Source organism: Eubalaena glacialis, chromosome 1, assembly GCF_028564815.1.
Source record: "Eubalaena glacialis isolate mEubGla1 chromosome 1, mEubGla1.1.hap2.+ XY, whole genome shotgun sequence".
In the NCBI taxonomy this organism is placed as follows: domain Eukaryota; kingdom Metazoa; phylum Chordata; class Mammalia; order Artiodactyla; family Balaenidae; genus Eubalaena; species Eubalaena glacialis.
The window spans coordinates 113,203,539-113,231,245 of record NC_083716.1 but is presented as its reverse complement, the minus strand read 5'-3'; the positions used below and the strand labels follow the sequence as shown (position 1 = coordinate 113,231,245).

Below are 27,707 nucleotides of genomic sequence, written 5' to 3'. Positions count from 1 at the left end.
GCAGGTCTTGGAGTAGTCAGAAATCAACAGGAAATCCTGTGACTCTGAGCCTGGAATTCCCCACTCAAAGGACCCAGAAAATGAAGCCAAAACAAGAATTCAAGTGCAGCCCCAGGCTTCCAGATTGTTCCAGACCTCTGGACCCTAACCAAGCGAGTGCACAGCAGGCCCATCTTCGGTTTGCCTCTCCAGAAACCCGGCCTCCCCGCACGGCAGACATTCAGGGACTGCATCTCCACGCTGTCACCACAGCAGCCAGCCCCCAGAAGAGCAGCTGGCCCTTCACTGGTCTGGGTCTAGTTCCCTGGCTGGGTCCCTGGGAGTCTCAGGTCAAGGATTCTGCCGTCTGTCCCCTACACACCTCGCAATAAGCCCCGGCACAGACAGGTGGGGTGCGGGGGTGACCACCTCCCCCCTGCCCCACCGGCTGCCCCAGCCCAGGTCTCGGCCAGGTGCACCCCTGGCGTCACTTCTGTGGCTGCATCCCCACGGCCCCTGCTCCGGACCACAGAGAACACCCCAGCCCACTGGCTGAAGGCAGAGGGATGGGCAGACGTGCCCACGTGCCGGACAGGCGGACGGACCACAGCCCCGCCAGAGAAAACACCAGCTGTCCCCTGCAGGAGGAGGCCGCTCCGGGCTCCACCCCGCGAGGTTAAACGCTGACAGCCCTAGCCCCCAGCCGTGCACCTGGAAGAAGGTGCCAGCTCCTCGGGGCCTCATTTCCCCATCTGCAAAGAGGTCGCCAGAGGAGCAGGATCCGCCCCGCAGAGCTGAAGCGAAGAACTCGCTGCCTGCAGCGCACGTACGGCGCATGGAGCACAGGGCTGGGCAGGCCAAGCGCTGGATACAGAACGGGTGTTGCCGGCAGCTCAGGGACCCCCTGCCCCGGCCCAGCAGCGCTCCCTGCGAGGACTAAGGAGGGAGACGCGCATGCCACGGCCTCCTTCACACATTCCGCCCAAGAGCCGGAGCACAGTCTGCCCGGTTACCCACAGGGAGACACCGCCACCCCGACCCGCTGGACAGGACACAAACACTGCCGAGGGCACGGCCACCACCTAGAGGCCCAAAGCTGGGGGGCGGGGGGGCACACCTGTGCTCCCGAGCGGGGGCCACGGGGATGCCATCACAGAAGTGCCCGCTCCCTGAGATGGGCTGGGGCAGCCAGTGGGGCAGGAGGGAGGTGGTCACCCCCACCTACCCTGTACCCTTCTCCAACCCTCCGCGGCACCCCAAAGGCTCTCAATCCTGACAGCCAACGCAAGCCTATTTGTTGCAAGACGTCACTGAGCTCTAGGCTGGGGTGGGCTGGAGGGAGTCCTCTCTGAGCCAGGTCCTTGTGAGGGGAGGGTGCTGGTTCCAGATAAGGAAACTGACGTGCAGAGAGGGTCAGAAACCTGCTGAGGTCACACGGGATTGGACCCGTGCTCTCTCGTCCCCTCAGCTCCTGGTGGCATCACACAGGCATGACCATTCAAGACTGCTTTTTCAACAACCCCAGACCATCCCCCCACTCCAGTCTCCCACCCACCAGAGCCTAGAAAGCCAGCGTGAGGGCCCGGGAATAGGCAGGGGCTGGCCACAGGGGTCTTTGCACACTCGAGGGTGAGTCCGTGTCGCTGAGGCCAGGTGATCCCGCACAGCAGTCAGTCACAAGCCAGAAGCTCAAAGAAACATCAAGCTGAGGTTAGCATATGAACGTACGTGCATGCGTGTGTGCACGGGACTTTCCTGAGGCCTGATCTTCACTGTCAGCCCTGCCCTCCTTTCATCTGGGCCGAGTTCTTGTGCTGCATTCGTACAGTGAAACCAGCCTCCAGCTTGGCCTCTGGCCCATCAGGGCCCTGGTCGCCCACTCCCGGCTCACTCCACAGATGTCCAGGGTCATCCAGAGGCCAACCGGTGAGGGTTCCCGTTCACCCAGGTAAGTCACTTGGCCTCCCGCGCTCCGGATTCCCCACCAGAGCAGTGGGCTTGTCCAGTGCCCATCCTGGTGTGGCCCCTGGTGAGGGGCCTGAGACACGGATGCAGGTGCAAGCCCGGCTACAGCAGGTATCCCGCGGGTGGCCCTCTGCAGCCTCTGCTCCCCGCGCCCCACCTGACGGCCTCCCAGACACTTTTGAGGGCTCAACCCTCAGCCCCGCTCCGGAAGGCTGCCCTGGGCATGCGCGCACCGTGAGCACGCAGTGGGGCGCACTTTTACCGTGGAGCATCAGCCTCTGGGTTCGCTCTCCTCCCGGACCCTCCAGGCCACCCACCTCTGTGACTGATGCTCTGTCTCCTCCCTGAATCCCCACCCCCTCCCAAACCCCACCTCCTTCCCACAGCTCCTCCCCCACGCCTCCGGGGGTCCCACCTGCTATTTTGATGCCAAAGACCCCAAGCCCACACCCCTCACCGCTCTCACTCCCTGCAACTTCAACATGTCCAGGAGCCCCTCCCCCAGCCCCACCCTCACTCCGGGGGCTCCACCATCTAAGTGCCCCCTCAGGCCCTCCCCACCCAGGCTAACTCATCCTCGGAGATGCCCTGAGGTCCATCCCGTACCCACAGGTTCCCCCTCCCATTCCCAAAGGAAGCGCTCCTCATTTGTCTACACTGGCAGTTCTCCCCGGGATAAAGCAGTTCAGGCTTTAGAGTCAGTGCAAACTGGCTTTAAGTCACAGCTTAGCCATTTTTTGGATGGGTGATGTCCAGCGGGTTCCCTGACCACCCAGGGTGCTCATCTAGAAAGCGGCCAGAAAGCGGTCCGAGTCTGAAAGCAGTCGTGGCGGTTACCTCGGGCAGCTTATCTGAGCGCCCCATCCTAAGCGCCCTGTCCAAGAGCGCTGATCCCAGGACAGCAAACCCGGCTGGATTAAGCCGCGCCCTGCCCCCCACGGCCGCCACGCCAGGCGCTGTCCCCATGCCCGGGGCAGCCGGGCCGCCGCCGCCGTCGGAAGGGCCAGGCGGGCGTCCGAGGAAAGGCCCGCGGCGGCAGATTTCCGGCCATTGTCCCCCGCGCCCCCGCCCTGCCCCCGGCCACCTACCCGGGCGCGGCGGGCGGCGAGCTCTGCCGGTGCTGGCGCCGCCGGTACAGCCCCGACGCGGCGAGCGCGCCCAGCCGGGCGGCCATGGCGCGGGCCTCCTCCTGCCGGCGCGTCGCGGCCCGCCTGCTCCGACCGGCCGTCGGACCCCAGCCTCGGAGGGCAGGTGCGGCGGCGGGCAGCCACCAACAGCCGGGCTGGGCGGCCGGACGCCCGGCGCGCGGGGGGCGCCTCGGCTCCCACCCCTCTGCACAGGAGCTCACGTTACGCACTGCGATCTCCAAAGGGCAGCAGAGTCAACTCCGAATAGAAAGGATATTGTTCCCGCCGCGGGGGCAGCACAGTGAAAGCTGAGGCTGGCAGGGTTGGGTCCAGGCTGGGGAGGGGACACGCTGGGAAGATCCCAAAGAGCACTGAGGTGAGAGGTCCAGTCCACAGTGGCAGGGCAGGATGCCTGGAGATCCCGGGTTGCCAGGAGCCTCCGAGGAAACCCTAAGCCCCCTGGACATGCTGACGATGGTACAGTCATCTGAGGAGGGCAGTATGGGACTGAGCCGGCTTAGGAATCCTGCAAACAGTCAAGAAGCTGATGAGGGATTCCCACACATGCCCACGTTTGCCTTGTTCCCTTCCCTGAGAACCTGCAGCCACCTAGGAGACCCAGACCAGGGCAGCCCGGTCCCTGGATCTGGCCAGCAAATAACCATCCACCCCAAAAGAGGTCCACACTGTCAAAAGCTAGAGGGCAGGCAGCCCCCCAGCTCACCACGGAAAGCAGAAGCTGCAGGATCTGATGGAAGACCACCAGGAAGGCACCGTTTCCATGCATTTTTACCTAAAGGGACTGGCGGGGTTACTGTGGTCTCAGTGCAAACACCCACGGCCAGCATCTGAACTGTGGCCACTGCTGGCCAGGCGGGCACCACGATCGGCATTAAATAAGGATCCAGAGCACTCACAGAAATCTATAACATAGATTCCATTTCCCTGAAAAACCTTTCTAGTGAGGTCAGGAAGCATGATCAGTATCTTCCTCTGCCTTCCATCACTCCAGGGTGCTGGTCCTCCAACACTGGGGCAGGAGGAAACTGAGGGGATCCATCGAGACCCAGATGCCAGTCCCAGACACCGAGGAACACGCGTCATCCAGTAAATCCAAACACGAGGAAGTAAGTACTCATTAACCACCCCGGGGGTCAACCCCCAAACACAGCCAGATGATTACAAGCATTGGGTGCAGTATAGTTTGTCAAAGCAGCTCAATTCCAAAGGCACCAAGCACTGATCAATTCAACAAATATTTTCTTAAAGGTGGCCCCAGGGGCTAAAGGGCAGAGAGAAGCTGAGCCTGGAGCCAACAAGTAGAAGGATCACCTCCCACCTGCTGATGTAGAGAGATGAATGCTTAAGAAAGCTAGTGTAGAGAGTTTTCTTAGAGCAGCTTCAAGTCGATGGCCTAGGGCCTAGGCCCCTCTTACCAGTGGGGGTGGAGGTACCAGTCACACTGGGATCTCCGGCCAGCATTCTGGCTCCAGAGAACACAGTTGCAAAAACACAGTAAGAATGATGTCAGCAAAAATGGCAGAATAAGGACCTCTGAAAGTTTGTCTTTCCATAAAAGCAATGAAAAAACTAGCAAAGAATGTCAGCATCACCTTTTTCAGACCTCTGTAAATTAACCAAAGACTTACAGTAACCCAGAGAGCAAGAAAAACTGCTGAGAAGACATACAGATGACCAACAGGTACATGAAAATATGCTCAACATCACTAATCATCAGGGAAATGCAAGTCAAAACCTCAAGGAGATATCACACCTGTCAGAAAGGCTATTATCGAAAAGACAAGAAATAACAAGTGTACGTGAGGATGTGGAGAAAAAGGAACCCTCTTGCACTGTTGGTGGGAATGTAAATTGATGCAGCCACCATGAAAAACAGTATAGAGGTTCCTCAAAAAATTAAAAATAGAACTACCATATGATCCAGCAATTCCACTTCTGGGTATTTATCTGAAGAAAACAAAAACACTAATTTGAAAAGATATACACACCTCTATGTTCATTGCAGCATTATTTATAATAGCCAAAATATGGAAACAACCTAAGTGTCCATCAATGGATGAATGGATAAAGAAGATGTGGTATATAAATGCAAGGGAATACTATTCAGCCATAAAAAAAGAATGAAATCTTGCCATTTGAGAAAATATGGATGAAACTTGAGGATATTACGCTAAGTGAAATAAGTCAGACAGAGAAAGACAAATACTGTGTGGTCACATTTATACTTGGAATTTTAAAAACAAAACAAAACAAAAAGCCCAGGTCAGATACAGAGAACAGATTGATGGTTGCCAGAGGTGGGGGGGTGGGGGATGGGTGAAATGGGTGAAGGGGGTCAAAGGATACAAACTTCCTTTTATAAGACAAATAAGTCATGGGGATGTAATGTACAGCATGGTGACTATAGTTAATAATACTGTATTTCATATTTGAAAGTTGCTAAGAGAATAAATCTTAAAAGTCCTCATCACAAGGAAAAAAAATTTTTTATAACTATGGTGTCTAGTTAACTAGATGTTAACTAGACTTACTGTGGTGATCATTTCACAATATATACAAATATCAAATCATTATGCTGTACAGCTAAAACTAACATAATGTTGTATGTCAATTATACGTCAATAACAATAGATAAATGAAAAATATAACCAACTGGGAGGGGGTTATAAAAGCTGAATCTTGGTAAGAACAACTTTATGGTGTTTTAATTTATCCTAGTCCTTAATCCCCACTTCCTAACTTCATGGCTGCCTAGAAAAGTAACTGGCTGCATTCCCAGTAATGAGGGAGCAGAACAGGGCTGAAACTCTTTCAAAGCTTCATTCCCAAAGGAGAATGACCTGGTCTTCCCTGGAAGATCCCGCTTGAAAGGCTGGTTTTTATGTGACCTCACTCACACTTACCCAGTGCTCAAAGCCTCTCCTGGGGTGAGTTTTTCAAATGTCTTACTATCACAACTACCTATGTATTACTATCATAGCTGCCATTGTCACAGGCAAAGGATAACAGTTGGGCAATTGACTAATCAAAAAGCTTAAAAGGAAAAACCAAGCAATGAGATGTCCTTAGGGGCTTAGAAAAGAACCGACACATTCCTGGGAATCTAGAAGGCCATGTGAATGCCCAGGGCTATGTGCATGCTCAGGAAAGTCCTTAGAAGGTCCTAAGCTCTCACTTCTGATGGACCTTTTGGGCTCTGTACAATCAGGAAGTGAAGACTAAGGCGGAGTTGTAAAATGCCTGGTTGGATGTTGAAACTGTGCCCCAACATACACTCAGAGCCTTCAGTAAAGGCTGGGACACTTACTGGTTTCAGACATTCAAGAAAATCTCTGTCCAATCATTAGCTGACTACTAAACTAACCAGGCAGAGACTTCAGTGGCCACAAATGACAGAGATACAGACTTTATAGAATCGGTTCAGAAAAATCACTAAACAAACAATAAGCAGCAACAACAAACCCTGGGGAGTAGGGAGAATCTGGTTTCCAGAGCTGCCACATTATTTTATTTGAAAAGTCCTGTTCTCAGCAAAAATTATGATACACGCAAAGAAACAACAAAAAAAATGACCTAGACACATAAAAAAAAGAGCAATCAACAGAAACTGTCCCTGAGGAAGCCCAGATGTTAGACTTACTAGACAGACCTCAAATCAGCTAATATAAATACGTTCAAAGAACTAAAGGAAGCCAGGTCTAAAAAACTAAAGAAAAGTATGAAAATGTCTCAACAAATGGAGAATATCAATAAAGAGAGAGAAATTATAAAATGGGACCAAAAACAAATCCTAGAGTTGAAAAGAAATACTAAAGAGAGTCATTCAGGATGAAATGAAAGGACACTAGACAATAATTCGAATCCACATGAAGAAATTAAGAGCAGGGACTTCCCTGGTGGTGCAGTGGCAGTTAGGAATCCGCCTGCCAGCATGGCAGGGACACAAATTCAATCCCTCGTCCGGGAAGATCCCACATGCCTCGGAGCAACTAAGCCTGTCCTCCACAACACCTGAGCCTGTGCTCTAGAGCCTGTGAGCCACAACTACTGAGCCCATGGGCCACAACTACTGAAGCCCGCATGCCTAGAGCCCATGCTCCGCAACAAGAGAAGCCACTGCAATGAGAAGCCTGAGCACTGCAACGAAGAGTAGCCCCTGCTCACCGCAACTAGAGAAAGCCTGCACGGAGCAACAAAGACCCAATGCAGCAAAAAATAACTAAATAAATAGGAAAAAAAAGAGAAGAAACTGTTAAATTATTTAAAAACAAAAAAGAAATTAAGAGCAGTAAAGGTAACCATAAGATAAATATAAAAGACAGTATAAATGTATTTTTTGTTTGTAAACCTTTTTTTCCAATCTGGTTTAAAGATGACTGCATAATGAAATAATTTAACACAAAAGAAGGCAATGGTGTAGGAATTAAACAAAAAAGACATAAGACAAATAGAAAAAAATAGGAAAGTGGCAGATGTAAACCCCAGTTATCAGTAATTACATTACATATAAATGGATTAAACTTTCCAATTAAAAGTTTTTTGAACTTTTTTAAATGGATATTTTAAATGTGATCCAACTATATGCTTTCTACAGGAGATTCACTTTAGATTCAAAAACACAAAAAGCTGAAAATAAAAGAATGGAAAAGATAGACCATTCAAACAGCAAACAAAAGAGAACTGGAGTGGCTATACTATCAGACAAAATAGACTTTAAGGCAAAAATTGTTACAAGAGCAAAGAAGGACATTTTATGATGATAAAAGAGTTAATCCATAAAGAAGAAATAACAAGTATAAACATAGGCACCTAACAACAAAGCCCCAAAATACCTGAAGCAAAAATTGACAGAATTGAGAGAAAAATAGATAATTTAAAAATAATAGCTAGAGACTTCAATACTCCACTGTCAATAATGGATAGACCATTATATAGAAGCTAAGCAAGGATATAGAAGACATAAACAACACTATAAGCCAACTAGGCCTAAAAGACATCTATAGAACACTCCACCCAAAAATAGCAGAATATACATTCTTCTTAAGTGCACATGGAACATTCTCCAGGACAGACCATATATTAGGACATAAAACAAGCCTCAATAAATTTAAAATGATTGAGATCATAGGAAGCATATTCTCAGACCACAGCAGAATAAAATTAAAATCAATCATAAAAGGAAAGTTAGTAAATTCACAAGTATGTGGAAATTAAATGACACACTCCTAAAGAACCAATGAATCAAAGAAGAAAACACAAGGGAATTTAGGAAATACTTTGGAATGAATGAAATGAAAACACAACAGACCAAAATTTATTGGATGAAGCTCAAGTGGTGCTCAATTTATAACTGTAAATATCTACAGTAAAAAAATCTCAAATCAATAAGTTAACCTCCCACTTTAAGGAACTAGAAACAGATTAGTAAACTAAACTCAAAGTAAGCAAAAGGAGGAAATAATAAAGATTAGAGCAGAAATAAATCAGACAGAAACTAGAAAGAAATAGAGAAAATCTATGAAACCAAAAGTTGGTTCATTGATAAGATCAACAAAACTTAACAAATCTTTATCTAGTCTGACCAACAAAAAAAGAGAACATTCAAATGACTAAAAATCAGAATGAAACAAGGGACTGAACTTAGAGAAATTTAAAGGATTGTAAGGAAATACTATGAACAATCATATGCCAACAAATTAAATAACCTAGTTGAAATGGACAAATTCCTAGAAAGATATAAATTACCCAAACTGACTCAAGAAGAAACAGAAAATCCAAATAGATCAGTAACAAGTACAGGGAATAGGTTAGTAATTTTAAAAAAAAGAAAAAGAAAAAAATACTTCCCACAAAGAGGACCCCAGGACCAGATGGTTTTATTAGCGAATTTTATCAAATGTTTAAGTAGAATTAACACCAGTCCTTCACAAAAATCTTCCCAAAAATCAACCAAGAGGGAACACCTTAACTCAGTGAGGCCAGTATTGCCCTAATACCAACACCAGACAATGACATCACAAGAAAACTACAGATCGATATCCCTTATGAATACAGATGTCCTCAACAAAACTGAATCTAGAAGCCTATAAAAAGTATTATACAACATGACCAAATGGGATTTATCTCAGTAAGATAAGGTTGTTTTAACATTAAAAAATTGATACATCATATCAATAGAATAAAGGGAAAACACCACATGATCATCTCAGTGAATGCAGAAAACACACTTAACAAAATCCAACACCTTTCATGATTAAAACAAAACAAAACAAAAAAAACTCAAGGATCTAGGAATAGAAGGGAATTTCTTCAAACTGCAAATAAACCACAGCTAACATCATACTTAATTGTAAAAGACTGAAAGGTTTCCCTCTAAGGTCAAGAACAAGACAAGATATCCAGCCTTCTCATTTCTTTTCAACATTGCACTGGAGGTTCTAGCAAAGACAACTAGGCAGGAAAAGGAAATGAAAGGCATCCAGATTGGAAAGAAGGAGTAAAACTATCTCTAATTGTGCATCACATTTTCTTATATATAGAAAACCCTAAAGAACTCCCCCCTGACACACACACACACACACACACACACACACACAAACCTATTACAGCTAGTAAATTAATTCACCAAGGTTGCAGGATAAAATAACAATATACAAAAAATCACTAGCAATGAGCAATCTGAATATAAAATTAATAAAACAATTCCATTTTTAATAGCATCAAAAAGAAAAAATTCGGGGCTTCCTTGGTGGCACAGTGGTTAAGAATCTGCCTGCCAATGCAGGGGACACAGGTTCGAGCCCTGGGCCAGGAAGATCCCACATGCGTGGAACAACTAAGCCCATGCACACAACTACTGAGCCTGTGCTCTAGAGCCCGTGAACCACAACTACCGAAGCCCATGCGCCTAGAGCCCGTGCTCTGCAACAAGAGAAGCCACAACAATGAGAAGCCCGCGCACCACAAAGAAGAGTAGCCCCCGCTTGCCGCAACTAGAGAAAGCCCGTGCGCAGCAATGAAGGCCCAATGCAGCCAAAAAAAATAAATAAATAAGAAAAAAATACTTAGAAATAAATTTAAACAAAGAAGTGTAAGCCTTATACACTGATGACTATGCAACATTGTTGAAAGAAATAAAAGAAGACCTAAATAAATGGAAAGACATCCCATGTTCATGGATTAGAAAACCTAACATTGTTAAGATGGCAATACCTTTCCCCCCAAATGACCTATGGATTCAACACAATCCATATCAAAATTCCAACTGCCTTTTTTACAGAAATGGGCAAGCTAATCCTAAAATTCATATGGAAATAAATGCAAGGGACTCAGAATAGTTGTTCAAAACAACTTGAAAAAGAACAAAGTCAGAGGACTCACATTTCCCAATTTCATAACTTACTACAGAGTTACAGTAATCAAAACAGTATGGTACTGGCATAAGGATAAACACGTACATCAGTGGAATCGGATTGAGAATTCAGAAATAATCCCATACATCCAGGGTCAATTGATTTTTGACAAGCCTGCCAAGACAATTCACTGAGGAAAGAATAGTCTTGTCAATAAATGATGCTAGAACCACTTAATAACCACATGAAAAAGAATGATTTTAAACCTCTACTTCAGGTCATATATACAAACTGACTCATAAAAAATAAAAATAAAAAATAAATAAAAACTGACTCATAATGGATTGAAAACTGAAATATTAGAGTTAACACTAAAGAACTCCTAGGAAAAAACAAAGGTATAAATCTCCATTGATTAGGTAACAGTTTCCTAGATATGAAACCAAAAACTCAAGCAATCAAAAATAAATAGGTAAATAGGACTTCATCAAAATTTAAAACTTTTGTGCATTGACGGACACTATCAGGAAAGTTAAAAGACAATCCACAGCAGAAAGTATTTGCAAATCATATATCTGACAAGTGTCTAATATCCAGAATACAAAAAGAACTCTTACAACCCAACAATAAAAAGAATCCAATTTTTAAATGGGTACAGAATTTGAGTAGACATTTCTCCAAAGAAGATATACAAGTGGACAATAAGCATCTGAAAAGGTGTCCAACATCACAAGTCACTAGGGAAATAAAAGTCAAAACTATAATGTGATACCACTTTACACCTACTAATGCAGATAATGATGTATTAATTAGGACGTGGAGAACTGGAACCCTCACACATTCCTGGTGGGAATGTAAAAATTGTGCTGTTACTTAGAAAACAGCTTGGCAATTCCTCAAAAAGTTTAACATAGAGTTACTATGTGACTCAGTAATTCCACTCCTAGGTATATGCTCCAGAAAGCAGAAAATATATATAGGGATGTTCACAGCAGCATTATTCATGAGAGCCAAAAGTGGAAACAATTCAAATGTCCACCACAGATGAACATATAGACAAAATGTGGTATATCCATATAAGGGAATATTTGGCTAAAAAAAGGAACAAAGTACTGATTCATATGACAACATAAATGAACCTTGAAAACATGATGCTAAATGAAAGAAGCCAGGCAAAAAAAAAAGGTGACATAATGTATGGTTCCATCTATATGAAACGTCCAGAACAGGCAAATCTGTAGAGACAGAAAGCAGACTAGGAATTGCCAAGGGCTGGGGGAAATTGGCTGCAAATGGGTTTCTTTTGGGAGTGATGAAAATGTTCTAGAATTAGTAGTGATGGTTGCATAACCTGGTGAATGTACTAAAAGCCACTGACCTGTACACTCTGAAACAGTGAATTTCATGGCATGGGATTCCTATCTCAAATGTTTAAGCAGTACACACGTAGTGATGAATGCAACTATGTCACTTACTAGGGCAGAGACAAGGGCCAGGGCAGCCGCCAGCAAGGCATGAGATGGCGCTGCCTCTCTGGCTGAGTGGTTAGTGCCACCCCCAGGGGAGCCAGCAACACCACCACAAACAGCCTCTCCACCAGAGCCAACCTCACTGGGGGGCTGAAGACGACTCGCCCAGGTCCTTTGGCATGCCTGAGATGATGAACGGTGTATTCCAACCTTCTTGCCTCACAGGAAATTCGAGTAAATAGACATCATCAGAAATTCAGAAGATCTGAATAAACAGCACAAGGAGGACAGTTCAGGTACCTCCCTCTGCCCCGCTCCCCACCTAGAAATGAAGCCCCCAGGAAGGTTTAAGTGAGAATCTGCACGTGGTAGGTGGGAGCAGGGAGCAGCCGTGCCGCTGCAGAGGCGGGCCAGCCGCTGCGCAGGGATCGCCTGGTCGCTCTCCCCAGCGGTGTGCCCGGGTCATCCTGTGCCAGCTCACACTGCTGACTGCTCAGTTTTCAGGAATTTCGTGAACGGGTTCACATCACATGGGTAGCCTGAAGTGAGCCCAGGTAGAGGTGTTGTTATAGTACGGAACTGGGCACACGCTACAGGTCAGGCCAGCCAGAGAGGGGAGTCTACACTAGAAGCAGAGGAAAAGGGAGGGGGTGAGGGGCCATGGGCGGGGCCCAGCCTGGGGCTCAGGCCTCCGCTGCACATCCCGTGTCACCCGCGTCCCACTTTGCTTAAACCCTTGACTCCATCACAGCCCCATGTGCTGTCCTGAGGGCTCTGGCTGCCACCCTAGCTGCACCTCGGCCGGTTGCTCTGCTGAGGGGTCACTGGTCATATTCCTGAGGAGGGTGGGGAACAGCTGGGAGCACCATCGGGGTCGGGGGAGGCTGGTAGGTGTGAGGACAGAGCTCTAGCAGCCCCACTCTGCACCATACCGAGCGTGGGACCCAGCTGGGATCTGGCAGCCTCTGCGGATGCCGGTCATGTGGTGGGTGGGACTTGGTGGGTAGGCCAAGCCACTGAGTCACACTGCTGCGAGCACCAGGTCCCAGGCTCCCTCTGGAAGAGAGCTGCTGCCAGGCCAGGTCCCTGGGGAGGGGACGTAACCCACCCGGGCTTGAAAACCGGTGATGCCAAAGGCCCCTTCAGCTGGGACAAAGATGCGGTGTTTTCAAGGTCCAGAGTCCCCAGGGCTGCAGCTGGGGCTGAGCCTCTTCCCACAGCACAGCTGCTCCCTAAGCAACCACGCCCACGTTCCAGGCCTCATTCACTCTTCCGCCCTAGCTCAGCCCTCTCCTGGGCTGCAGGCCCTCATGTCCAGTCTCAGGGTTTCCCCCTAGACTCACCACAGCTCTTCGAATGCTTCATGGCCCAAACCAGCTCTGTGTCCACTCCCACACCTGCCACCACAAACTGGGCATCCTCTTCCTGGATCCGCCCTGGGTCCAGACTCCACCCCCCAGGTCCCCTGAGTCCGTCTAGTCTTCTCGAGCCCCGTGGCTGCCAAGGAGAGGCTCTCTCGTTGCTTGCCTCCTGGCCAGTCTCCTTCCCCACCTCTTCCTCAGCAGCCCCAGAGGAGTATTTCCAAAGTGCCTGGTCATGCATGTCACTCCAGGTCACTTCAGTGGCTCCCCACTGCCCTCCCTCTGGTCTCATCTGCTCCAGTCCCATGGAGGGCTGGGACTTTATGCCGTTGGCAGGGAGAGCCCCAGAAGGTGCATGAGGTGTACAAGGACAGGGTCATTTCCAAAGGTCAGCCTGGTTTGGGCAGCAAGGGATGATGTGGGGAGAACCAGCATCCAGGTGTGAGAACTGCCCTGGCATCTCGTGGGGGCAGTGGACGTGCGGAGGGCATGGTGGCATGAAAATGAAACTTCACAGCTTCTGGGACAGGAAAAACCTCGCCCACCCCAAAGATTGGGTAGAATGTCCATTGCTCTGCCAGCCTGGCCCCTATGCCTGTGTGGGGAGGGGAGGCTAGCCAGCCCTGGCATGATGCCGCATGTGGTAGGCAAACTTCAAAGGAGGGTGGAGACCACTCACAGCTTGTGAAAAACAAATGAGCAGGAGAATGAATACACCACAAGAAAAGAAGAAAGCCACCAAAATGTTCCTGAGGGCATTTCTGAGGAGTGGAACTGCTGGTGTTTTCTTTCTTTCTTCTAATGTTTCTGTTACCTTTTTTGTTTCTGGGTTTTTCCTAACTCTCTAAGATGAGCAGCTTTACTTTCACAAGGAAAAACCCGACTCAGTGTTTTCCAAGGCTCACTCTGGTCCCTGTGTCACTTGACGACCAGCATCTTTCAGGCTCAGGGCGCCCGCTGGAGCCAGGCAGCAGCTGGGGCAGGCTGGCCTCTGCTCCCCCGCCCCCCACCGCCTGCCTTCCCAGCTTCTCCTGCCGGGCTGCGCCTGGCTGACCCGACGGCCCCCCTCTCCCTGGAAGACCCCCGGGAATCAGGGTTGAGAGGACTCCTGCTGAGGGAACAGAGGTGCGTCCGGGTTTCTGCCTCAACGCCCACGCAGGGCATCTGGGGAGAAGCTGCTACAGAAGCTGGCACCCTGCGGCTCTGCCCTACGATCTCGTCTGCGCCGGGAGAACCACCTGCCACGCGTCCCACCCCCACCCCACCACCCACCCATCTGTCGCTGCTCCTGATTCTGTCCCTGTTCTTCTCTCCCCCTTCTTTTCCTCGGAAGCTCTGAGGGTGCGGAGCGAGGCAGCCGGCAGGGGCGCCCTGCGAGGGACCGGAGGACACGAGCGCACCAGGAGGGGTGAGCACTGGGGGCTGGCTTTGTCCACAGACTTGGGTCGGGACAGGAGGTCTGCGAAGTGGGCAGCAAATCGCATATGAAGCACAGGACTCCCCAGGTGACAGGATCCGTGCTGGTTCCTGGGGCTGCCCTAGGACTCGGGGCCACAACCTTAATAGCGATCAATGTGCCCCTGCAGGCTGGGTGACCGCCCTGCACATCACCTAGGTTTGGGTCCACCACGCTGTCCCGAGTGGCCGCTCCCCATTCCTGGGCACTGCCTCTCCAAGCCCCTTTCCCCAGCAAAGCTACGGGGTTCCCTCCACCCTTCCGCCCAAGTCAAGGGGTGGTGAAGAGCATCCTCCTCCCAGGGATTGGCTGGAAGGGGGCGCCCGGACCTCAGAGACCAGCCCCTCCCACCCAGCCGTGAGTCATGCACTTGTACCCAGCCACGTTCCAGAAAGGGCCGCAGAGGCCAACACTGGCCAGAAACTGGTGGACATGTGACTGGTCTGGTGAGTCACTCGGGCTCTGTGGCCTCAGTCACCCCATCTGTGAAATGGCCACAAGGGGTATGAGAGCAGAACCTGGGCCAGCCCTGGGGGAGTTTCCTGCCCCCAGCCCATCCCCGTGCAGCCTATGTTTGGGGGCAGTTCTGGCCAGGCCCCCAGACAGACCTTTTACCATTTTTACCATTCCTGGCTTACAGAAGAGGGAACAGAAGGCTCCAGAGGTGAGGCCTCACAGGATCACACAGGGAAGCTGGAAGAAGCCGACAGCCTGGGTTTTGACGCCCGGCCCTTTAGCTGGTTGTGACCTTGAGCGAGTCCCCGGCCCCTCTGAGCCCCGAGCCGGGTCCTCCGGAGGGGGCGGGGCTAATGGCCCCGTCGTGCGGGGCAGGCCCTTCACCTGCCGCTGCCCGGGGTCGGCGGGAGGGCGGGACGCGCGGGGCAGGGGCCGCTGACCTGACCGGCGCTGCCGCCCGGGAGCGGCCGAGGTGGAGGGGCCGCGCGAGGCCGGCGTGCACCGGGCGGGCGGGGGTCCTGTCGCGCAGCCCCCCTCCCTGGCCAGCGGCGCCCTCCGCCCGGGGGCAGTTACCTTCCCGTCATGGTGGCCGAGCGCGCCGAACCGGGGCCGCCTCGGGACCCCCAGAGCCGCCGCCGCCCGCCGAGCGCCCGCCCGCAGGTCCGCGCGGAGCGAGGAGACGCCCAAAAAAGGCCGGGAGCCGCTCCGCCCGCCGCCCAGCCCAGCCCAGCCCAGCCCAGCCCAGCCCAGCCCGCCGAGCGGGAGGTGGGGGCCGCGGCCGGAGAGCGGGGCTGGGGGGGGGGGCCGCCCCGCCCACGAGGTGTGGGCGGGGGCGGGCGAGGCGCTGGGAGCCCAACGCTGGAGCGCGGGGAGGGGGGCGCCGCGCCACCCGCGCCGCCTTGTCTCGGGGGACACCCGAGCTCGGCCTGCGGCGGGCGCGGGTCACGTCCTCCCCGCCGGCTTCGCCCGCCACCTCCCGGATTCCGGGCATAGCTTTCCTTTAAAAGGGAGGGAAGTTATAACAAACGCGAACGAGCCCCCTCGCCCCGCCGGGGCGCCCCACCCGGCGCTCCCCCTCCGCTCTCCCGGGCCGCCCTGGAACGCGAACACACGCAGGGGGTGGGAGGACGGGGGAGAGAGCGGCGGTGCTGAGACCACCTCCCTCCCCGCTGGCCCCCAAGCCCGGAGTCCCTGCTGCGGCCCCGGGCAGGAAAGGGGGTCACCTTCGCGCTTTAATTCCGCAGACGGATGTTTCTGGGCACCGACTCCCTCCCGGGGCACTGGGGACTCCCAGTGCACGCAGCCCCGCCTCCAGGGAGGTCAAGGTCGAGGGGCGCCCCTCGGAGTCAGGAGCCTGGCTCTGCATACTTAGATGCCAGGCCAGGAGATTACCTAGTGCCCTCCCCAGGAAATTACCACTTCATCCAAGTCTGTGATCAGCCCCCTAACCCAGCAGAAGGTACTTTGTGAAGACAAACCGAACGCCGAAGTTGGGGTGGAGGGCCAGGTACTACTCCTCCTTCCTATGATGAAGCGCTCGCTCTTGGTAAGCTAGAGGAGAGCCATTAAAGTGACCTGGTGACATAAAACCATTTAAGGAATCTATTCTGAGAAAAGTGGTAAACAAACAAACAAAACAAAAGCCTCACTCTACCCGAAGGCAGATATTTCTAGCGGGGCGGTGGAGTGTAGCTCATAATTGGAGACGGCCCACATGACACCGTCGGGGGGCGGGGGGGAGGCGGGCAGAACTGAGCTGCCTGGTCTATTAACCCGACTGAACGTCGCGCATTACTTCTTGGCCACAGACAAAGACTATCTAGAAATGGCCATGCAAAGTAGCAACCCATGAATAAACAGGGAATTCAGAAAGACGAATTGATACTACCGTGCAGCCTTATATCTGCAGAATAAGCTTGGAAAAGGCACCTGTTCCTAAGTAGCTGACACCTTGAAGCTAGTGTGGTTTGCAGTTGTTCTTTTTGCGAACGTGTCTTAGCTGATTCTGATTAACTGTAATTTGCTGGTTGATTAAGTGTAAAATGTGGATGATTTCTTGGGTCGTCTGCCTGTTGAGAGAGAAATGCTTTCCGTAATTGCGAACACAGAGAAGCACGTGTGCTGGGGGCCGTGCACCAGAAATGGACTGGATGCTTAAGGAAATACTGGGGTGCTGTGGGAACCAAAGGGGATGAAAAGTAGACGGCAAAACACCAAAGGGACCTGCTCCCTACCTGTAGGGGATCCCATGCCTGCCCTCCAGCCTTCCAGCCTCCCTTTGTACTGTTGCTGAGCAGGAGACTATCTGCCTGTGGCCAAACCAGAGGCCTCTGCTGCTCACCCCTCATCCAGCGTGCCTCTTCCCTGTGCCGGGGGCAAACTCAGCAAGAGCTGGGTGGCGACTGTGGCATCGTTCAGCCCCACTGGAGATGTGGAGCCTCCAGGAGTCATGGGCCAGCCTCCTACGGTGCAGCTACAGGTCAGATTTGCAAGAAAGAGCGTGCAGTTTCCTGGCAGTGGTTATTCAGATGTTCACTCACTCATCACCCCTTCATTCAAGACTATTCATGGTGTATGAGCACCGGGGGTACAGCTGTGAACAAGAGGACCTGGGCCAAGCTCTCACTGCGTTTAGCTGGGGCGGGGGACAGGCTGTAAACAAGTAAACATGATTTTAGACAGGGACAAGTGCTGCAAAGAAAAGGCAGTGTACGGGGCTGCTTTAGAGTGGAGGGGCGAGTGGAGGTGACGCTTGAATGAGGAAAAGAGTTGGCGGAAAAAACAGCAAGTTCAGGGGCCCTGAGGTCAGAAAGAAGGTGCTCTGGAGAGCGGGAGGGTGGGGCATGGGGAATAAGGGAGAGGGTGGGGCCAGAGTGCAGGGGCGGAGTCTAAGAAAGGACGGACACAACACTGACACCAACGTGGATGAATCTCCAGACATGACTCTGAGTGAAAGAAGCCTTACGCAAAAGAGCGCCTGCTCCATTTATATCAAGCTCTACAGCAGAAAAACTAGCCGCTGGTGGAAAAAATTCAGGATGGTGGCTGCCTCAGGGTGTGCGTGGGGGGCAAGGATTGGCTGGAAAGGGGCATGAAGAAACTTTTGGGGGTGATGATAATGTTCTATATCTTAATAGGGGCTTGGGTCACACGAGTGTATGCATTTGTCAAAAATCATGGAATGTACAGTTAAGATTTGTGCATTTAATCTTGAGAAAGAAAAACAGAGCTGGAGGAATCAGGCTCCCGGACTTCAGAATATGCAACGAAGCTACAGTAATGAAGACAGTATGGTACTGGCACAAAAACAGAAACATAGATCAATGGAACAGGATAGCAAGCCCAGAGATAAACCCATGCACATATGGTCACCTTATCTTTGATAAAGGAGGCAAGAATATACAATGGAGAAAAGACAGCCTCTTCAATAAGTGGTGCTGGGAAAACTGGACAACTACATGTAAAAGAATGAAATTAGAACACTCCCTAACACCATACACAAAAATAAACTCAAAATCGATTAAAGAGCTAAATGTAAGGCCAGACACTATCAAACTCTTAGAGGAAAACATAGGCAGAACACTCTATGATGTAAATCACAGCAAGATCCTTTTTGACCCACCTCCTAGAGAAATGGAAATAAAAACAAAAATAAACAAATGGGACCAAATGAAACTTAAAAGCTTTTGCACAGCAAAGGAAACCATAAACCCACAGTTGCACATCCCAGGGAAGGTGGCGGGGGAGTGGGCACTGTGAACCTGGAGCTCAGAGAGGTCCCATCTCTGCAAAGATGTGGAAGGTTTGGTGCAGATGGAGTTTCAACCCTGGGGCTCATGAGGTCACTGAAGGTGTCTGTGCTGAGCCAGGAGCCCTCCAAGGGTGAGAGGTCAGGGGACCAGGGAGTGAGGACGAGAGGGGTGAGGTATCACAGAAGCCCGGAGGGCATGACTGCTCCCGTGTGCAAGCTGCTCCGGTTGCAGGGCAGGGAGGGACCTGGGTTTGGTGGCAAGAGCAGGCCATGCATGTGAGGGGGCCTGAGTCCAGCTGGAGGGGTGCGGGCGGACCCTGCAATGCCCCACTCCTAGGAGCACTCCTCACTGTGGTCATGCAGACGGTGGTCCCTGCGGTGGGGCATGCAGCGCCCTAGGGGGAGAATGGAGGTGACAGGGAATATTATAACTGCTTGGAGAAATCCTGCTCTAGGGGGGCAGAGACGTGGAAGGGAGGGAGGAGGAAAGGGTGCAGTTCGGAGGCTGGGGTTTGACAGGGAGGGAGCCCCTGATGACACTCAGAAGGGAGGCTTGAATCACCCACTTAATGTGATGATTCAGAGCAGGACAGATGAGGCTTTGAGACGTCACAGGTCAAGGCTGGGCCACAAAGCAAGCAGGGGAGCGACACGGGAGCTGTCCTAGAAGGGACCCGGAGGCGTGGGGTCCCCCCGGGCGCAGGCTCCACACCCTCTGGGCCTCAGGGCATCTGTAAGCACCCCCTTCCCAGGGCGTTTCCCTGGCTGCCCCGCCCATCCACCCTCTCACTCCCCACTCCAGCCCAGCACTACACCTGAGCTAGCCCTGTGCCCAGGGGTCCCATGGTGGGGGGCTGGGGGTCATGGGGGCCAAAGGAGGGGTTGGGCCTCCCTCAGCCAGCATGGCCTAATCAGTAGGATGAGGGCGGTGGGAACTGGGGGTCTCCAGGTGCCTCTAGTGGCCTTCTCTCTAGAGCCAGGGCCCTTCCCCCACATGGCAATGGGACGGAGAAGGAGGTCTCAGGGTGGTCTCAGGGTCTCTCCTGCCATGGCAGGAGCAGAGGGGCCTTCCCAGCAGGCAGGACGGGTGTCACGCCTGGTTAACAACAGCCCATGTGATGTGAGGGCCCCAGGGGTCTCTCCCCCTGCGTCTGGGCATTTCCCTCTCAGGGTGTTGGGGGTGATCAAGCACTGGTCCTCGTAGGGTAGGAATACATTACTCAAATCAGCCAGCTCCTTCGAGTCTAAAGTTTGTTCCAGAAGTGGCCTGCAAGAATCCCTGGGGAGGGCCAGGGAAGCACCTGGACTGTTTCAGCCGGAGCCTCTCCCCAGCCCAGGCTTCCCAGGCTGAGAAATGAATAGCGGGCAGCACACCCACAGACACCAGAACATTTGTCATTTTGACAAATACATTTTTCTATTTTAAAATATGAGCATGCCCTCAGAACACACCATCTGACCAGCACAAAATGTCCTTACTTCTTCTTGGACCACGCAGCGCGCAGTGAAATAAGCTGGTGGAATCGTAACCCACTAATTCTTGTAACACTTGTAGAACAAACAAAGAGACCCAGAGACCTTCTTCAGGGTAAGGAGAACACAGGACGCTTCTTCAGAGTGTGGTTTACTCAGGGGTGCTGCTAAGCCAAGGAGCTTCACCACTCGTGGCCTGGCTTCCTTTCCAAAGACTGCCTGCCTTGAACTTTGAAGAGGAAAATGCATCTCAGTCTTACCTTGGCTCTGGGACAGACTTGACTCAACTCCCGAGTTTGGAACAAGAGTGGCCAGAGAACAGCCCCCCCAGCAGGCATTCAGCAACGCCACGTTTTTGCACCTCAAACATCATGGCCTCTGTCACCCAACAAGAAACCACCTGTGCACAGTGACCACACAGTTCTTCACCTGCAGGGTCCCCAGCCTCTCCCTGCTTCTAAAAGCACCTTTCTTCCATGCGCCGAGGTCCGTTTCACTTTCCCTTTCCCACGAGGACGACCAACCGCCAACCTCCCCATCGGAGCATCTCCATCCCGTGTCCAGAATAAAGATAGGCTGTGCCCACGCCCACCCGCAGCCTGTCCATCCTTGGCCTGCCCAGCAAGAGGCCCAGCATCCGGCCAAGGTAAGCTGGGCATTCCCCCCATGGTCCCTTTGCCCATCAGCGACATTAGCATGACCGCTTAGAAGGCATAAAGGGAATGGCAGGGAGATCCAGGAACAGGGCCCCACGCACATCTCAAGAGCAAAAGGCGCCACTCGGTGGGCACCACGCAGCGTCTCTACCTCAGAGGGCTGAGTCGCCACTCCGCCTCCTCCTGCCGCCTCCTGCCCTGGGCACCGCCAGCCACTTCTCTGGGGAAGAGCAGCCGCCTGGCCCTCCTGGCGTGGCCACGTGGAGAAGGCCTGGGCAGCCCCTGGGAGTGTCCGGTCACCGCGGGGTCCCCAGGCATTTCAGCCCCGTCTCTCCCTGGACAGAAGGCTGGGCTGCAGCTGGTGGTGGGGCAGGAGGCGCTTCTGGGATCCGGAGACGATGGAGGAAGCCGAGGAAGGAAGGGCCGGCCTCCCTGGGGAGGCGCCTGCTGGGCGGGCCATTGAAAGTCTATGCCCTGCCGCTGGGAGCCAGGGCCGCAGAACAAATGCAGCGACAGCTGCCCTCTGAATTCAGAGGGGCCAGCAGAGGTGCAGCCGCCCCGGGTGGCCTTCGTTTGGCAGCTGCTAAACTGAGCATTCACTAAACTGGGTTCATGAGCCCCTGGGAAGCCTGATGCTTAGAACAGGTACACAGGCCAAAGCCACCCCCCGACAAGGGCACAAGAAGAGAGAACCTGCAACCACATGGAATAACCCAAGAACGCTTACTAAGACACCTCCCTGCCAGTTACTGTTTCCCCATGAAGGAAATTCTCAGGATTATTTGTGTCAAATCAATTATAATCTTCTGCTATAACAATTTCATTGTATTGGGAAATGCCCAGAAGTAGAAAGAAGAAAAATTACCTTGAGTTGCACCATCCAAGATGGGTGCTGACGACCCCTTTGTTCCAGTCTCATTTGGGCAGAGTTATTTGGTGATCTTTTTGCAGAGTTATTCTGTGCTCCTTTTGGGTTTGCAATTGCATGCTCTGTTTCTTCATGGCAGATGTCCACACTGATTGGCACTTAGCAGGGCAGCCCCAGTCGTCCCGCTCTGGGCATCGGTCACACTGTGTAGTACGTAAATGCTGCTCCGGGATCTCCCTGGACTTGTGGTGCTTGCTAGGGGCGGGCCGGCATTCGCGTGCACAACTTTTATGAGGATGACTGGTTTTCGTTTTTCAATCAAACGTTACACCCCTCGAGGTTGGAACTGTTGAACTTTTACACAACATAGCACCCAAGAGGGCCAGCTAGATCTAGAGCAGGCACTCAGCCATTTGCTGGAACCAGTGATGTTATACTGTATTGACATGTTGTTTAAAATGACTTGCCTTCATGCTATAAATATGCTAGACACCAGAATGTAAACAGGGCTCCTGCCCTGTTCACTGCTCTACCCCCTGGACCAGAGAAGCTGCTCAGTAAATGTTTGTTAAATGAACATTGTTTTACACATTCTTGGTCAGTTTTATACACGTACAACGAGCTGCCTAACTGTAGAGTGCGTATCATACTCCTGTTGCTGAAAGCATCTCAAATATCCTTTTACTCAACACATCAATTCCTGAACTGAATTTGTATAACTGAAAGAGTTTACACCTAAGGGAATCTATCATTCGAGGAAATCTTGATGGGAAGTATTCTTTGAAAAATGGAATCTGTTTGGAAATGCAATTAATGCTCAAAGTCATCTTACATATTCCAGACTTTCATAGCTGTTCACTAGTCTGAGATTTGCCCCAGGAGAAGCAGGTCTGGGAACACCCCCAGCCCTGCCAGGGCACGGTAACTTTGACCAGCACTAATGCTACTCCATTAACTGACCAGATACAGGGAGGCCCAAGGCCTCTGACCGGTGCCGCCCAGAGAAGCTGTAATTCCACCTGCACGTCTGTCGATTAGGACCGAGTCCGTAAGTGTGGGGTCCAAGCATGAACGCAAAGCAGAAATCAGCTGCACATCTTTCCCCTGGGGCCACCCCCAAAGTTGTCTACATGAAGACACTTGGAGCCCGAGGATTCTGCTGGGCAAGAAGGGTGCAGACACCTGGGAAAAAAAGGGGCTGGGCTGGCATCTAATGGTTACTCTGAGGCTTAGAAACACTGTAACAAGTGGAAAAACCCATGCTCTGAAGGGCAGTGTGGCATCGTGGTTTGAAGAGTATAGACCACAGAGTCAGGCTACGTGGGTTCAGATACTGTCTCACACTTACTGTGTGATGGACAACTGCTTCCCTGCTCTGGGCCTCAGTCTCCTCATCTGTAAAACAGGGTTGATAACAATAATCCTAATAAAGATTTTGTGGGGATTAAATAAACTCATATATGTAAGTGGTTCTCAAAAGTATTGAGGATACCAAAGATAGTTTGGTACCAAGGATATACCAAGGTAGAGCAAGGATACATTTATTTATGTGGGTTTTATCTATCAATATTTACCATATTAGAAATTATAACGAAATATTTTTAATTAGTTATCAATTCATTTAAAAATCAATAAGGGGCTTCCCTGGTGGCGCAGTGGTTGAGAATCTGCCTGCTAATGCAGGGGACACGGGTTTGAGCCCTGGTCTGGGAGGATCCCATATGCTGCGGAGCAACTAAGCCCGTGAGCCACAACTACTGAGCCTGCGCGTCTGGAGCCTGTGCTCCGCAACAAGAGAGGCCGCGATAGTGAGAGGCCCGCGCGCCGCGATGAAGAGTGGCCCCCGCTTGCCGCAACTAGAGAAAGCCCTCGCACAGAAGCGAAGACCCAACACAGCCAAAAATAAAATAATTAAAAAAAAAAAAAAAGATGGAGCAGAGAGCCCAGGGAGACAGAGGCAGCTGGACTTCATGGGACTGGATCCTGGGAAGGAGAAGGCTGCACAGAGAGAGAACTCCGAAGATCAGAGGATCCGCCTCAAGTACTCAGCTGAGTGCTGACAAGCACGTGCATGTGAGAAACTACTCCCTCGGGGAAAACCACTGGAAATAGTGCGAGGAAACAGTGTCTGGCACCTTCACGGGGCCAAGAATAATGCCTATTTCCACCAGCCAGATTGAGAAATCCCAGGATGGAGGAACGTAAACTACCCAAACTGGACACAGAGGGATAGACTGAAAAAAATGTAGAGAACCCCAGGAACCTGTGACACTACTACAAAATGGTAAAATGTCGACACTAGTGGACTGTGCATAAGTTATGTATATACGACTTTTTAGAGCAAGTACTAAAAAATCTATACAAAGAGGTACACCAAAAAACACTGCAGATAAATCAAAGTGGAATTCTAAAAATGTGTTCAAGGGTAACATGGGGAGGCAGAATAAAAAGGAATGATACACACACAGCTTGGACATATCTCAAGAGCATTATGCTGAGTGAAAAAAAAAAGCCAGTCTTAAAAGATGACATCCTATGCAATTCATATAACATCTTTGAAATAACAAAGTTATGTTATAGAGAAGGAAAAAAGTTTTTTCTGTTTTCCAACCACTAAAAAGTTTAGTGGTTGCCAGGGGTTAGGAATGGTTGGAGAGGGGATAAGTGTGACTCTAAAGGAGTTTTCTGATCCATTAACATGGGTTGTCTCTCCATTTATTTAGATTTTATTTAATTTCACTGAACAATGTTTTGTAGTTTCCAGTGTACAAGCCTTGCCCTACTTTAGATAGTTTATTCCCAAGTATTTTATTCTTTTGGGTGTGATTGTAAATGCACTTGCTTTCTTAATTTCCTTTTCAGATATTTCCTTGTTAGTGTATAGAAATACAATTAAAATTTGTACACTGATCTTGTATCCGATAACCCTGTTGAACTTGTTTATTAAGTCTAATAGTTTCATAGGGGATTCCTTAAGTTTTTCCACATAACAGATGTCATCTGCAAATATAGTTTAACTTCTTCCCTTCCAAACTTGATGCTTTTTATTTATTTTTCTTGCCTATTTTCCCTGGCTGGAACCTCCAGTACACTGTTGAATAGGAATCTTGTTCTTGCTCTTAGCCTGAAAGTATAGTCTTTCACCATTAAGTATATTAGCTGTGTTTTGTAGACCTCTTTTATCATGCTGAGGAATTTCCCTGTCTTGCTTGGTTGTTATATATGTTTTATCGTGAAAGGGTGTTAGATTTTGTCAAATGCTTTTCTTGTATCTATTGAAAATTTCATGTTACTTTTGTCCTGTATTCTATTACTGTGGTGTGTTACATTGTTTGATGTTCATATATTATTCCAATCTTGCATTCCTAGGATAAATCCTAGGGTAATGGTGTGTAATCCTCTGTACATGTTGCTAGATTTGGTTTGCTAGTAATCAGCTGAGGATTTTTGTGTATATTCATGAGATGTTGGTCTGTAGTTTTCTTTTTTTTGTGATGTCTTTCTCTGGTTTTGATATCAAGTACCTGATCTCACAGTATGAGTTGGGAAGTGTCCCCTCCTCTTCTATTTTTGGAAGAGTTTTTGAAGGATTGGTGTTAATTCTTTAAACGTTTGGTAGAATTCCCCTGTAAAACTTCTGGTCCTGGGTTTTCCTTTGTGGGTAGCTTTTAAATTACTAATTCAATCTCTTTATTTGTTATGAGTCTTTTCAGATTTTCTATATTTCCTTGAGTTAGTTTTGGTAGTTTGTGTTTCTATGAACTTGTCCATTTCATCTAGATTATCTAATTTATTGGTATAGAACTGTTCATAGTATTCTTTTTTTAATATTTATTTATTTGGTTGTGTGGGGTCTTAGTTGTGGCAGGAGGGCTCCTTAGTTGCGGCATGTGGGCTCCTTAGTTGCAGCTCACTGGCTCCTTACTTGCAGCTTACTGGCTCCTTAGTTGCGGCACACAGACTTCTTAGTTGTGGCATGCGAACTCTTAGTTGCGACATGCATGTGGGATCTAGTTCCCTGATCAGCAATCGAACCCGGGCCCCCTGCATTGGGAGCATGGAGTCTTATCCAGGGAAGTCCCCCAGAGTAGTCTCTCATAACCCTTTTATTTCTGTTAGCTTGATAGTGATTCCTTTCTCTCTCTCTCTTTTTTTTTTTTTTTAGTTGTGGCATGCAGACTCTTAGTTGCAGCCTACGGACTTTCTTAGTTGTGGCATGTGGACTTCTTAGTTGTGGCATGCATGTGGGATCTAGTTCCCTGACCAGGGATCAAACCCAGGCCCCCTGCATTGGGAGCATGGAGTCTTACCCACTGGACCACCAGAGAAGTCTTGTGATTCCTTTGTTTCATTTCTGATTTTAGTCATTTGTGTGTGCGTGCGTGCGTGTGTGTGTGTGTGTGTGTGTGTGTGTGTGTGTGTGTCAGTTTAGCTAAAGGTTTATCAGTTTTGCTGATCTTTTTAAAGAACCAGCTTTTGCTTTCATTGATTTTTTTTTTCCATTCTCTATTTATTTCCACTTTGCTTTATTTTGTTTCCTTCCTTCTGCTTGCATTGGGTTTAGTTTTCTCATCTGTTTCTAATTTCTTAAGGTGAAAAGATAGGTTATTGATTTCAGATCTTTCTTCTTTTTTAATGTACACTTTAACAGGTATAAATCTCCCTCTGAGCACTGCTTTTCCTTCATCCCGTAAGTTTTTGTATATTTGTCTTCATTTTCATTCATCTCAGTGTATTTTCTAATTTCCTTTGTGGTCTATTCTTTGACCCTTTTGTCCTTTAGGACTATGTTAATTTCCACATATTTGTAAATTTCCCAAATTTCCTTCTGTTATTGATTTCTAATTTCATTCCATGTCATCAGAGAACATATTTTGTATGATATTAGTCATCTTAGATATTTTGAGGTTTATTTTATTGGCCTAGCATATGATCTATCCTGGAGAATGTTTCATGTGCCCATGAGAAGAACGTATATTTTGCTTTTTTTTTTTTTGGCCGCACCATGCAGCATGTGGGATCTTAGTTCCCTGACCAGTGATCAAACCCACACCCCTTGCATTGGAAGTGCGGAGTCTAAACCACTGGACTGCCAGGGAAACCCCTGTATTTTGCTTTTGTTAGGTGGAGTGGTCTGTAGATGTTTCCTTCCCTTCTCTGTGTTATTGTTATACATATTACGTCCATATATATTATAAACCCAACAATAAATTCTTATAATCCTTACTTTACATAATCCTATGTCTTTTAAAAATTCTGTGAGAAGAAAGTGGAGTAATTATATATTTATAAAATTATACTAAACTTTTTTTAGCATTTCTGATTCTATTTTTCTTGTGGATTTGAGTTACCATCTGGTGTCATTACCTTATTCCAAAACAGCTTTGTTCCCACCCACCTCCCTCCTCAGTGCTGTTATTGTCAGATAACATTTTGACAAAATGTTGACACATATTTCTATAAGTGAAAGGCCTAAGAATACAGTTATATACATATATCCTAGGTAATTACTTTTTAAACAAGAGAAGAAGGGAAATATGCAATTATACTGTCTTTGGAAATTATCCATCTTTACTGACACTTTGTTTTTCACATGGATTTGAATTACTATCTTATGTCATTTGTTTTCAGTCTGAAGAACTTATTTTAGTATTTCTTATGTCAGGCTTGCTAGCAATATATTTTTTCAGCTTCCCTTAATTTTGAAATATCTTTATGTTTTGAAAGACAGTTTTGCTGGATATAGAATTCTTGGTTGACAGGTTTTTACTTT

At 49.4% G+C, this 27,707-nt stretch overlaps 1 protein-coding gene across 4 annotated transcripts in view; it reads right to left on the bottom strand.

Annotated features, from left to right (window-relative positions):
- The window catches only part of LIMS2 (LIM zinc finger domain containing 2), a 40,892-nt gene extending 19,463 nt beyond the window's left edge, over window positions 1-21,429 (bottom strand). The window contains exon 1 of one of the 4 annotated variants that reach the window (XM_061183017.1): window positions 21,218-21,429. In XM_061183017.1, the coding sequence (XP_061039000.1) occupies window positions 21,218-21,384 (167 nt within the window). In that variant the 5' untranslated portion in view covers window positions 21,385-21,429. Of the gene's footprint in view, window positions 1-1,534; window positions 1,558-3,032; window positions 3,134-15,759; window positions 15,890-21,217 lie in introns of those variants that run through there. The other 3 variants (XM_061183019.1, XM_061183018.1, XM_061183020.1) reach the window with 3 other exon arrangements.
- Between the last annotated feature and the right edge of the window lie 6,278 nt (window positions 21,430-27,707).